Source organism: Prionailurus viverrinus, chromosome D4, assembly GCF_022837055.1.
Source record: "Prionailurus viverrinus isolate Anna chromosome D4, UM_Priviv_1.0, whole genome shotgun sequence".
Classification (NCBI taxonomy): Eukaryota; Metazoa; Chordata; class Mammalia; order Carnivora; family Felidae; genus Prionailurus; species Prionailurus viverrinus.
This window is the reverse complement of record NC_062573.1, coordinates 9,184,407-9,198,153: the sequence shown is the minus strand read 5'-3', so window position 1 is coordinate 9,198,153 and position 13,747 is coordinate 9,184,407. Positions and strand designations below refer to the sequence as shown.

Sequence of the window (13,747 nt, the reverse complement as noted above, 5' to 3'; positions counted from 1 at the left end):
GAACAAGAAATATGTTAAAAGCTGACATGGGTTCAGAAGCCACGGCCCCAGGATTGGAGCCTGAGGTGGACGCCCCCAAGAGATTTTCATCTCAACAATGCATAATTACACGCTGCTTGGCGAAAACCCGGACTGCTGGATCAAGGCCATGTGAATATGAGACGTAAAAATAAACCAAAGTCATCGGAAGATGCCAATAATTACACTGCCTGCCCTCGAGTTAAAGTGCCATGAATCTGCTTTGCCTTACAAGACTCTAACCTCCACGAAAATCAGGTGACAGCACGTAGGAAAGAAACCCCAAATCGCACTGACATGAAGGACCTACTCAGTGCTACGGGTTTTTCTTCATCCTGTTGAATTTCATAGACTCTGGGAAGTGCCTATTTTCATCCTCTTTCTGTTTCTTTTTTCTTTTTTCTTTTTTTCTTCAATAGGGTACATTTCTCAACGTAACATATGTAACAAGAGATACTTTCAGGATTTGGATCCAGGTCAGTTGAAGACAATCTCCCATCTGCAGTTTCCATGTGACCATACTGTTTGGACTGTCACAGTCTGAGGGCCTCAGTTCTAATCACGGTCTATTCACAAATTCCCTGAGTGACCTCAGACAAGGCACTTAACCTCCTTCAGCCTCAGCTTTTTCACCTAGGAATGATGAAGGTGACCTAACCACACACAGTTTATGCGAAGAAACCCTTAAATTATTTATATGGCAATGGGGCACAATTGTAAAATACAACTCACCATGCCTTTGGGACCCCATTCCACGTAGAAAATAACTTATTTGTCCATTCATCGAAGTTTTTTTTCAATAGCTACCATGTGCCAATGGCCACGCAAAGAAGTTATGATGTTTAAGTGGTCAAGAACATGGGTACAGGTATGCGCCTGGAACCGACAGTCTCACAAGAGAGCCAGGTGTTAATGAATATATAAACAAAGGTATTATGGTAACCTGAGGTTTGGGGTTTCATTTGGGAATTAAGGATGTTAGGAAAGCATATCAAATGGGTCCCAACACCCTTTCAATGCAAGGAGCACAGCCTTTGGAGCTGAGTTCTGAAGGACACACAGAAGCTACAGAAAGGGAGGGAAAAGGAAAAACACATTCCAGGTAGAGAGAACAGCCTATGTGAAGCCCTGTGGAGCAGAAGGAAGCATGTACATGAGGCACCTGGGTGGCTCAGTCGGTTAAGCATCCGACTTCGGCCCAGGTCATGATCTCACGGTTCGTGAGCTCGAGCCCCGCGTCGGGCTCGGTGCTGACAACTCAGCGCCTGGAGCCTGCTGCGGATTCTGTGTCTCCGCCTCTCTCTGCCCCTCCCCCACTTGCACTCTGTCTCTCTAAGACATAAAATGAAAACCTAAAAAAATTAAAAAAAAAAAAAAAAGAAGGAAGCATGTACATCGGGTGAACTGAAACATTAGTGGGGCTGTAGCTGTGAGAGCCAAGAAAAGGCATGAAACACAGACGGGAGGGAGACAGTGGCCAAATCATGGCAGAACTATAGGTCAGCTTAAGATTTTACTCTTCCTGGGACCCCTGGGTGGCTCCATCGGTTGAGCCTTGGACTTCTGCTCAGGTCACGATCTTGCGCTTCCCAAGTTTGAGCCCCACATCGTGCTCACTGCAACTCAGAGCCTGCTTGGGATTCTCTCTCCCTCTCTTGCTACCCCTCCCCCGCTTGAACTCTCTCTTTCTCTCTCTCTCTCTCAAAAATAAATATTTAAAAACAAATAAAGGGGTGCTGAGGTGGCTCAGTCAGTGAAGCGTCTGACTTTGTCATGAACTCAGGGTTTGTGAGTTTGAGCCCCCATTGGGCTCACTGCTGTCAGTGCAGAGCCTGCTTTGGATCCTCTGTGCCCCCCCCCCTTCCCTCCTCCTTCCTGTGCTCTTTCTCTGTCAAAAATAAACATTAAAAAATTAAAAACACATCTTAAAAACAAATTTAAAAAACCGATTTTGCCCTTCCTCCTAAGAGCAGTGATTCATCACCAAAGGCTTTAAGCAGAGATGCGACAAGACCGAATTTGCTTCTTAAGTAATAACTCTGACTTCCTCGTGCAACATAGATTGAAAAGTGGTTACAGTAGATTCTGGGAGATATAGTTAAAAGGCCACTGTAATTTGGGGCCAAAGATCTTAGTCTGAAGTACAGGCTACTCATTAAAATGGACTAAGATTCAATTACTGGCCTTATACCAATATTTGGGAGTTGAACTGTTATTCTCTCAATCTCTGGGAGTGATATTTCTCCTACATTTGGGCAAGACCTCAAGGTAACTGAGTCCAGCGGTTTTCAAATTGCTTAAGGAAAAAAAAAATCCCCTGTTTTCCCAAGTGAGTTTTAATGCAGAATTCCCACAAAGAACATAGTCGCTCTAGGGAAACGTGAGGGGTATTTGTGCAGTACTCAACCTGCACCTGCCCACGCGAGGCACGAGTTTTATACCCAGGGCTCCCAGGAGCATCCCATTATGGATGTAGGCTGGCCCACACACAGCAAAGCCGTGAACGGAACTCAGGTCCTCTGGTTCGAACACTGTCCTTCTCCAAAGTACCTTCTGATGCTAAAGAATGATGTTTAGAGGACAAAGGCCCTGCTGCTTGCGTATTTAAGTGACTTTCAGGGTCTGGCATTGGGTTGGGAGGCGAGGTGGTCAGTCCACATTTACGGAATTGCACAGAAACCTGCTGAATCCAGCACTGCCCAAGCTGATTTTCTGCTGCTTTCTTCTCTCCTCCCCCTTTCCTCCTTTCCTTCCTATCTTCCTATTTTTTCCCATTCTCCCTCTCTCCATCCCTCCGTCCTCCCTTCACTCTTTTGCAAGGAACAGTGTGAGGTGAATTCCATCACCATGCAGTTTGTAGTCTAGGCGGGTTGATCTGAATGCCCTGGACCATCATGCCTCAGGGAGAGGTGTAAGAGCCTACAGGTTATAGGAAAAGACTGCTGGCACCGGAATCCTGCCTCTTACCTGCAGTGTAATTTTCAGCAAGTCAATTAACGTCTCTGTGCCTTAACTTCCCTACCCATAAAATGGGATGAGTCAGTGCTACCAGATAAGGTCATCATGGTGATTACGTGGAGGTGAAAGTGGTTAGGACGGGGCCTGGTACCTGGTAAACTAGAAATGTTAACTATTACGTGTGGCCTTGGACCTAAACTCAGCCTCGTCCTCTTCCTGATGAATTTCATGTTTCTCGTTCACTTTGCTCGCACAGTTCCTTTCTGCAGAGCTCTCCGAGTTTTACAAAGTGCTTCCCCACACACCATCTCAGGTGAGCCAGACATAGACCCTCTGAGGCAGGGGGAAGACATTATTATCCCTATTTTACAGAGGAGAAAAATCAAGGCTCAGAAAGTGTCAGTTTGTCTACAAACAGCCATGACCAAACTCAAGTTCCACCTCCCAGTCTTTGCCCCTTTTTAGCTGCACAACATGAGGATCTCTGGGGAGTGAAACCATCCACAGCTCTTTCCTGTGGGTCTCTGCCTTCCCTTTGCCTCTCCAAACTGCAGCACCGTGGTGCCACATTGGCGTCAGCTCCTGAACAGGCTAACCGGTATCCCTGGGACCCCAAAAAGAACCTGACCCATGATGGGGACCCATAGATATTTGGTTGGCTGTTGAATCCCCGTTGGCAAGTGCAGTCTGGAATTAGCATTGCTGCCCCCATCCCAACAAACACTGAGCCTTGCAGTGGGGTGGGTCTTACTTCCCGTGGTGCTTTCAGAGCCCGCCACAGAGTAAGCTCTCAGCAAATGCTTGCTGAGTTGACTTACACCGAACCTGACCTTCTCTCTCTATTTACAGGGGATGGGTCTGATGTGTCCGCTTGGGTTTCTGCCTGGGCTCCAGAGTCGGTGGTTCAGGGCTCCACAACCGGGGGCCATTTCCATTCCAGCCTATAAAATTCTAATCTTGATCCGTCACCACCCCCATGCCCTTGAGGAGCTAATCCTGCCTTTGGCATCACATACACTCAAAACGGGGCGCCCCAGCCAAGCACAGCGGCGTCTCTTTGCTGTTGCACACTGCTCAGAGCCTGCACAAGGCTCTTGACCATGAAGCCCACCAATGGTGTCAGCAAGACAATTCCAATCCTGTCACATACCTGCCCTGTGACCCAGGGCAAGTTAATTACACCTTTGCCTTATCGGTTCCCCCATCTATGAAACAAATCCAACGGCATCCACTTTGTAGAGACAGTAGGAGAAGTAGATGGGTCCTCATCATTAGCAACACTTAGACCTATTGAGCATCACATGGGCTAAGTAACTTACATGCAAAGTATCAGTTCCGGGTAAAAATAACAACAAGAAAAGAAGCTAACAAACCGTTGGTCGTCCTTGTGCCAGACGCTGCTCTCGCATTTGATGGGGTTAAAGCACTGAATCCTCCCGGCAGGCTGGCACTATTATTAGCTCCATTTGACACTTGAGAAAACTGAGGCTCAAAGCTGGTGCTGACCTCCCCAGGGTTACAGTGTAAGCAGCCGACAGAGCTGGGATGCGAACCCAGCCAGTCTGACTGTAGACTCTTTATACTTAGCCAGCTCTCCTGCCTGTTATAACAGCTGCTCAGTAAGAGGCTGTTATGGTTTTGTAATTAATTTTATTTGCCCTACATGTAAGATGGTCACGTCTAGCTCTATTTCTACTTAATTCATCCCGTAGTACCTAACCGCCAAAAACGATTCCCTCTGCCTGCAAAGACCCACAGCTCCCAATATTCACACCCTGGAATCTGGGCGGGGCTTTGGCCAGTAGAATACGGTGTCTAACTTCCGGAGCTAAGATGCAAAAAGTCCCACCGCTTCCTTCCAGTCCCGGGACGCTGTCGCGCTGCAAGCAGCCCAGGCCACATGGAGAGGGCACGTGTAGGCAGTCTGCTTGGCAGCCTCGGCCGAGCTCCCAGCTGCCAGCCAGCAGTCTGCCAGCCGTGGGCGTGAGTCATCCTGGACGCCCAGTCCAGTCGGCCCTCAGATGACCCCAGCCTCCGCCGCCTTGATGGACCCCCGGCTGTGCCCAGTCAACCTGCAGAATCATGATGGCTGATGAGAAAGTGTTCTTTTTGAGCCACTGAGCCTTGGGGTGAGTGTATTGGCGGCATTTGCCTTCCAGACCAGCGTCGAGTTTCCAGGATGCCTTAAAGCTAGCTCCGATCATCGGCTCACCACTTAATTTTAGGGGGAGCCACCTCTTTGAAGTAACAATAAAATAATTAACACTTATTGACCTTGGGGATCTTATTAAACTCTCTGTGCCTCAATTCCTTTAGCGGTAAAGTAGGAATAGTAGGGTAGCAAAGGTACCTAGTTTGGAGGGTGGCAGTGAGGAAGAAATGAGCTAATTCATTATCGGGTGCTGAGAACAGTGCCTGGCCTTTAGAATACATGTATAAAGTGACAGCATCCTCTTTCTCCCCGTCTGCCTCCAGTCTTAACTGAGTTAGGTGTTTTACCAGGTCTTTTGTATTTCAAAATCTTAGTCTTTGTACTTAACCTGAAGGCAAAGCGTTATTATCCCATCGCCAGGGAGGTGCAGGGACGCAGGCAGAGCCTCGTGGCTGGAATGCCACGGAGCCAGGATTTGGACCCAGTCTGCGTGCAGCTAAAGCCCCGTGCTCTTTCCCTCCCCCACCACGCCTCGACATCACCCCTCTGCGACACGTGTAAAAACCCCTCTGACACCTGTGGTAGCAAAGGCATCTGCTCAGTGGACTCATCTCCCCCGGAGCCTGGCACACACAGACCAATGCACAGCAATCAGCTCGTTTGCAAACTCCAGCTCGCTCAGTCCAGGTGGCCCAAGGTCCCCCGTGTTAGCACCTTTGTCTGACACTGCTCTGTGGCGGGGAGGTGCCCTGCCTGCTGGTGTGAGAAACACTCATTAGCTCCGATTCAGATGTCAGGGAGCAGCTCACAGCCAGCAAGGAGGTTCAGCTCTCCTGGGAAGGCTTCAGAGGAATCCACCCAGAGCCGAGTTTCTGTGCCCTGCACCCCCCAGCCCCCAGTAGTCAATACTTGTTAAATGAACATAATTGACTGCCTTGCTAAGGTGGAGTCCTAGACATCCTCTCCAGATGAGTTAGAGCAGGGATGTTAGGATTCAGGCAAGTTTTCTCTCGAGGGAGGACAGAGGGCCACACTGGGAGGTCTTTCTTTGAAGGTCCTGGTGATGGTGGGACACTTCTGGCCTGGCGGCTTGCAAGGGAAGAGCAGCTCGTGGACAGATGTGGACATCTGCCCTCCCAACAGGGAAGCGACCTGCCAAAGGTCGCGAAGCTTGCCAATGGTGGGGCGGGATCGCAGTCTAGCCCCGTGATTCCGTGCGGTGTTCTTCCCGTTGCCCATTTTTGCCCCTCTTTGCTACTGCCTTTTGTTTCGTTTCATTTAGTTTTGAGAGACACAGAGACAGAGCATGAGCAGGGGAGGGGCAGAGAGGGAGAGGGAGGCAGAATCTGAAGCGGGCTCCAGGCTCTGAGCTGTCGGCATAGAACCTGAAGTGGGGCTTGAACTCAGGAATCGCAAGATCATGACCTGAGCCGGTCAGACGCTTAACGGACTGAGCCACCCAGGCGTCCCTTTCCTTTCCTCTTTGTAATGCCAGTCTGGCTGCTCTCCTTCTGGAACCCTCCTGAGCCTTCCTAGGCCTGGCAGGACTGATGGTGCTCTGTGACCTGCACCCTGGAAATTCTTCTCACCTTTAATAAATGTGTCCGACTTTGGACCTTCCATTTCATTCTCTGAGGGGGACACACGGCAAAACTGACAGACCAATCTGTTTAAAATCAGGTAACGGTTAAATGTTACCCTTTGCCACCAGATTTGCATCCAGTGTGGCGAATCCTGGGGCTGCAGGGTTTCTTCACCTATAGATCAAAAACCACTTTTTCTGGGGTTCTGGGCTGAATTATATCTCCCCCACATTCGTATGTTCAAGCCTTCACCGTCGGTACCTCAGAATGTGACTCTATTTAGAGAAAGGGGCTTCGAAGAGGTAATTAAGTTAACATTAGGTCATTGAGGTGGGACCCTAACCCAAAAGGACTGGTGTCCTTGTAAGAAGAGATTAGGACACAGAGATGCACAGCAGAAACATCACGGGAGGACACAGGCAGAAGGCGGCCACGTGTCACCAAGGAGAGAGGAGCCAACCTTGCAGACCACCTCAATCTCAGACTCCCAGCCTCCAGAACTGTGAGAAGATCCATTTCTGTTGTCTAAACCACTCAGTCTGTGGTACTTTGCTATGGCAGCACTAGCAAGCTGATTTTAAGCATATATATATATATATATATATATACACATACAGGGTTTTTCGTGATTGCTAACAGAGCCCCTCCTCTGAAAGACATCCTTCACAGCCCTGTGTACTGTGCTCCTTTCTGAATCCCTCATTGCATCCAATGTGGGTCACGTGACCAAAGCCTGATGGATCTAGATGGAATCTGGGCACTCGCTCGTGGTGGCAGTTTGGGCACCCGCTGCAGATGACAAGGAAACCACGCTGTGATTGGACCCCTTTCTTTAGTTCCTGCACTCGCCGCACTGCAGCGAGGGAGCGACTGCCAGAGCAAATCCTGTTTGGTCCCCCAAGTAATGATCACAAACTAGCTGCCAAGCAATGGGTTCAGAGTTGGAAGGAATGGGAAACACACGGGTCAGCATGGCCAGGAGTAAAAGGAGGAGACTTCACAGTGGGGGGAGAAAGGGAAGATGGGTAGGGGTTTTAGCGTAATGGGGCCCTAGAATAAAGAGCCTCTGTAGTGGCTGGTGCAATCAGGAAAGACTTCATGGAGGAGGCGGCATTTGATCTGAGTCTGAAAAAATGAAGAGGAAAACGAGTAAGTGCGTGGGGGTGGCTGGCATGAGGGAAATGCTTAGAAGTGTCATGGATCTTTAATCTTTGGGTGCCTGCCCAGGAGGGCGAGGAAGAGCACGGTATTTAGCATCATAGCGCTGGGGGATCCTGTCTCTTCCTCTTATGTCAGGGCTTCCAAACCCCAACATCACTGACTTTTTGGCAAAGGATAAACTCTTTGCTGTGGGGATTGCCCTGTGTAATAGCACCCCACACCCATTATGATACTCAAAAATGTCTTCAGACATTTCTAAATGCTCCCCGGGAACAAAATCACCTCCTCTTGGGAACCACTGATGTGCACTGTAGCTCTGGACCAAATACTGGGCCTCTCTGGGCTGGTTCTCTGCTCTGTGCAAAAAGCGTAGCACTCAGCTATACAGACACGTGGCTGACCGCAAATCTGGTAAGTGAATGTGACTTAGCCTTACTCTTTTAAAGAGTGGATCTCTTCTCTCTGAATAAAGTTGAGTGCAAAACCCCCAAATGTGAAACAAATCAAGGTACAGCTGCGCTAGCCGAAGCAGGGTGCACAGCCCCCAAACCTGCCTTCTGCTGGATGGAGATGCCTTTGTGGAATCCACAGAGGCACCACTACAGAAACCACCGCACTCCCCCCCCTGCCAGGGAGCAGCTCACACATGCCCTGGGAGAATGGAGTCTGAAAGGGCTGGATCTCAATCCTGGCTTCTTCCCCAGAAGTTCCAGAGGGAGCAAAGAAACCCTAAGATCTGTGAAGACCCAGGAACTTCTGTCTTGTCAGCCCAGAGGGAAGGAAGTGAGGCATCCAGGTGTTTAAGGAGGCTCTCACTCTCAGGTGAGGACCCTGTACTCACAAGACCCAGCCAGGGAGTGCCTCCTTAAATTTTCCTGGTCCCTGCCTTGTTTGTGTCTCTGACTCCAAGCCCTGATCAAAGGTCCTCAATATATAGCTGAGGGATTAGTTAACCCAGTTTCTTCACCATTAAGATGCGGATGCTAAAATCTGCTTTGTTAAGTAATTTCTGTTTGTTTAAAATGTTTATTTATTTTTTAGAGAGAGAGAGAGAGAGGTGGAGCGTGAGCCGGGAGGGGAAAAGAGAGACAGGGAGACACAGAATCTGAAGCAGGTTCCAGGCTCTGAGCTGTCAGCACAGAGCCCGAAGCAGGGCTCGAACTCACAAACCACAAGATCATGACCTGAGCAGAAGTCAGATGCTTAACCGACTGAACCACCCAGGGGCCCCAATCTGTCAAGTAACTTTTAAATTAAATAGATAATACCTTTCAAGCAACCAGAATAATGTCACATAGCAGTCAGGGCTATTGCGGGCTCCCTCCCACAGTCCGACGGATCAGACAGAACACAGAGGCTGAAAGTTCCCGGCATATTCAGGAAACAGTGAGAAAACCCAGGACAGCAGCAACCAGAAGCAGAGAAGCCAGAGATGATCCAGAAAGTGGTTGGTCTGGTCCACGCAAGGCCTGGCCTGCCACCAGCAGGTGCATCATCATCGGCATGGCATTTCCCTGGGCCACAGGGAACTTAAGCCAGAAACAGGTCTGAGCCTGCAGAGGCGGTGGGGGTGGGGTGGGGGGTCGCACTTACCTCTCTCTAGGCAGCTGGTGGTTGGGATTGTGGCGACAGCGGACACTGAGGCCGAAGAGCTTGCGGGCGGTGCGCTGGATCTTTTGCCTCTGGGCCTCGGTGGCGCTCTGCAGGAGCTTGTAACGGTTCTGCAGGTCCCAGTCGTTGCCCCAGTGCTGATGGATGCTCCCGATGGTCAGGAAGTGGTTGCTGGGCAGACGCTTCATAAACGATTTAAACTCATCTAGCGAGAGACAGAGGCCAAGAGAGAAGGACTGAGCAAGGCTGCCCCCTCCCCCCCCTTGGAGGCTGCCTGGAAGGCTCAGCCCCACCTACCAGTCAGGCAGGCTTGCAGATAAAACTCACTCCTTTGAGGCCCCATGAACTCTGCACTAGCCTCTGGGCAGCTCCTGGGAGGCCGTGCAAGGGCCACTACACTTTCAGTGAAGGTTCTTTTACTTTGCTCCCACAGGAGGGAATCTGCATCCTGTATCCTTATTAGAAACGAGATTGTCCAGGGGGCGCCTGGGTGGCTCAGTCCCTTAAGCATCAGACTCTTGATTTTGGCTCAGATCATGATCACAGCATTCATGGATTCGAGTCCCGCATCGGGCTCCAAATTGGCAGTGTTGAGCCTGCTTTGGATTCTCTCTTTCTCTCTGCCCCTCCCCAGCTCATGCTCTCTCTCTCTCTCTTTCTCAAAATAAATAAATAAACTTAAAAAAAAAAAAAAAAACAAGGCTTTCCAAACTTCCGTCATCTGAATGCCAGCTTGATAATGATATTCACATATTTGTACTTGTATTTACTTAGTATTTTCTTTGAATCGATTCAACCAAATTTTTATCCAATTCTGCATTAGAAAACCTCCATCCCATGCCTTCAGTAGAATGGGAGCTATAAAAATAAAGCTGTAAAAGTATACATTTATGAAAACAGTATTAACAAATCCTGGCCGGATAGTGTTGCCAGCTAAGTGATCAAACCCTGGGTCCTGCTCTCACTGTGAAGTACACAGGAAGGTAGAGAGCCGAGCCACGGGGAGGTGCTAACGGCATATTAGCACCAACTGGAACGTTCTCTCTGATGTCATCTGCAGGGTCGAGGGAGAGCTGAGATGGGTCAAGCTCCTTGCTACATGATCCAGTCCTACTGGAAGTTGTCTGTGTACCACCTCATGTCACATCCCATTTAGAGACAGCCCACCTTAAGAGATGGGGGCAAATCTTGGGTCTCCCAGGTGAAGGTTTCTGCCTCAGTCTGGTTCTGTGTTTCAGAGTTTCTGTGTTTTCTGCAACTCGACACAACCTTAGAGATAATCTAGGTCAGCTTTCTTGTTCTACACAGAGGGAAAATGAAGCCCAGAGCAGGGAAATGATGTTCTGAAGGTAGAACAGCCAAGGAGTGACAAGAGGCAGGACTTGAATCTGAGCTATTCTTTTTTCAATATAATACTTACCTTTGTCATGCTCCCCAACTACCGGGAAAATAAAAGAATTAGGAGGTTGGTCATTTTGCGGGGGGAAAAATCCAAATGGTTGGGGATATATATATATATATATATATATATACACATTTAAATATAAATATATAAATATGTATAATATATGCATATTTATATGTATAATATAAATATATGTGTGTATATATATGTATGTATATATATTTGCAGCTTAGTACTTTTAGTTCGTGCTGCAAAAGCTATCAGGAAATTTCAGGTACATTAGGCATTCATTTTATTTTTAAAAATGCCTACGTAGCTTTCAGTAAGCACCACGCTCACTCTGAAACACCTCACCCATATAAGTGATTTTACAGCAAATCTACGAGGTGGGTACTTTCAGCGCCTTCTTTTATAGAAACTAGGACACAAAGAAGTCAGTTATCTTGCCAAGGTCACACAGCCAGTAAATGGCAGAATTAGAACTCTAAGCAGGCTCTGAATGTATGCTTTTACTCAGCATTATACACTTACTCTCAACACATAAAGAGGATCAGTATACCGGGGGAAAAAAAGAAACTAACTAACTAAATAAATGGTGCCAAAAATAGGAATCTCTGACCCCTACAGAACTCACAGTGCCTCCTTATTGCCAGTCAGACATTCAGGAGATCAAGTTGCATCTGGACCCCTGGGCAGCTGTATGACCATTATTCTTTCAACACCTCAGTTTTTCCATCTGTCAAACAGGTAACCTAGCACCTAATGCAAATCAGGAAAGAGTGACACAGCACTGTATCTGCCTAAATAGTCCTCGACATACAGAACGCGCCCAGGGGATGGGCGGCTAGCATAGGACAACGCCGGCTGGTTTATTCGGGGAGTTGGCTGGAGGCAGTGGGCTGGCCCTAATGACCCTGTGTGTTGGTTGCCCACAATACACAGCCTCCCCCAACCCCCAAGGAAGATATGCTGCTCTCCTGTACGAAGCGCTGTTGACCTTGGAGAACATGACAGTCGTTTCACTGAACCTGAACCTGAGTCAGTTAGGAACACAGAATTTAAACGTTAAAATGATTTAATTTTTTGACTGAAAGTGGAAGGGCTCCCTCCCAATAAAGGAGGTGTAGACCGCCATTCATGTGTGTAAACTAGGCTCTATGTGACCACCAGTGCTCCGACCATGAAGGAATCATTGGCTTTTCCCTTTTGGCCGGGTCTTGAATCCCTCCAAGCTGCCTAGTTGCTGAATCATTAAGGCCACTGCCTGAAACGAAGAGGAGGAAGATACACACGCACAAGCCACATCTACACGAAGGTATCGATGGATTTGTCTTAATGGGTAAAACCATTCCAGATGGATAAGTACAGGGTATCTAGAGCGAACGTGTGCTCTTGTGGAGAGAAAGCGTGCCACGTAAATCATTTCTGCGGCCTATTCAGCTACTCAGCAGCATTTCAGCTTTCTGTGTTTCCTTCCCCACCCACCTACCCACCCGCTGAAAGTGGTTTCTCTTCCTGGGGGATAGGATTCTATGCTAAAGATCCCTACTGCTTGTGCACATCGACTTCATGCCCCTCTGTTTTTTAGCAATCAGTGCAATCTCCTTGCAAAAGCATGTTATCAAATGCTTCTTTTGTTTGAGGCCAAATAATTGTCGTCACACATTTCCATCATGAACCTCTCTTCTATGAGTTCCTGGGATTTTAAATGGACTGGCGGGTGCGGGTCCATAGGGCAGCCACAGCTCCGTTCGAGCTGCACGAGAGCAGAATCACTCATGCATTATGTGCTCCCAAAGCTGGTTCAGGGGCTTAGAGTTCATGGAAACCAATGGTTTTCAAACACAGCTCAGTAGGGCTCAGCTTTTACCTGTGGGTACACAGTGGCTCCAAGGTACGATTTTGTTCCATCAAAGGGTTTCTCGGCTAAAAATTTAAATAAATTCAACTATTAAAACCACAAACATGTCCTCTCATATATCAGATGAGGGAACTGAAGCCTCGGGGGTAAAGGAGCATTAATACAAAAAGCTGCTACAAGCACGAGGTTTGGAATCAGGGATTCTGTTCCCAACCCTGTCATTTACTAACTATGTAACCCTGGGGAAGACACCGGGTCTTGGTGCCCCCCACACCCCCCCCCCCCCAGGATACAGGACTATCACTACTCATTGTAATGCAGTTGCTGTCATAAATTTAAGAAATATTGAGCTGTTCTAAAAGCCAGTAATGCTCTCTGCATATGTCCATTTATTTGACAGATCTCTGAACGCATAGTAGATGCCAACTGTTTACCTGGCATCTCTTCTTAGAAATCTCAAGGATGCCCAAGCTTTTCATGCCCAGCGCTGCATACACAGTCTCTGTTTCTGAACCACCCAGGGTGTTCTAGCTCAGTGAATGGTACCAGCCTCCATCAAACTGTCTACCAAACATACCTAAAAAAAGCTCTTGAATCTCAACGCCCTTCTCTTCGACCACGTACAGCCCGTGTAACACCAAGCCCTGCTAATCTGCCCTTCTAACCGCCTCGGTACCTCTGCACCTTCTCCACTTTTAGCACCTGTCCCACCACGCTAACCACGTCTCCGTCCTCTCCCTCCGAGGCACCTTGTGATGGCCTCCCGCTCTCTGACATGCACTCACCCACTGGCTTCTGCATCAAAGTTTGATGTTCTTCCCCAAGGTGCCTCTCCTGACCTCCCTGACCCTCCTGACCTCCTCAACCTCCCCCTGCATGGATTTGCTCACAGTAGCCTCTCCTTCACATGATTAAAATGTCATACGATTCATGGCTGGCTTTCACATCAACTAGAAACTCCAGAAAGGCAGAGATGCAACTCTGTACCTCACCCACTG

General features: G+C 48.4%; 1 protein-coding gene across 1 annotated transcript in view; it reads right to left on the bottom strand.

The window, feature by feature from the left end:
* Positions 1-13,747, bottom strand: part of BRINP1 (BMP/retinoic acid inducible neural specific 1) — a 175,495-nt gene that overhangs the window by 17,602 nt on the left and 144,146 nt on the right. The window contains exon 7 of the mRNA XM_047830438.1: positions 9,466-9,688. Coding sequence (XP_047686394.1) covers positions 9,466-9,688 — 223 coding nt within the window. The remainder of the gene's footprint in view (positions 1-9,465; positions 9,689-13,747) is intronic.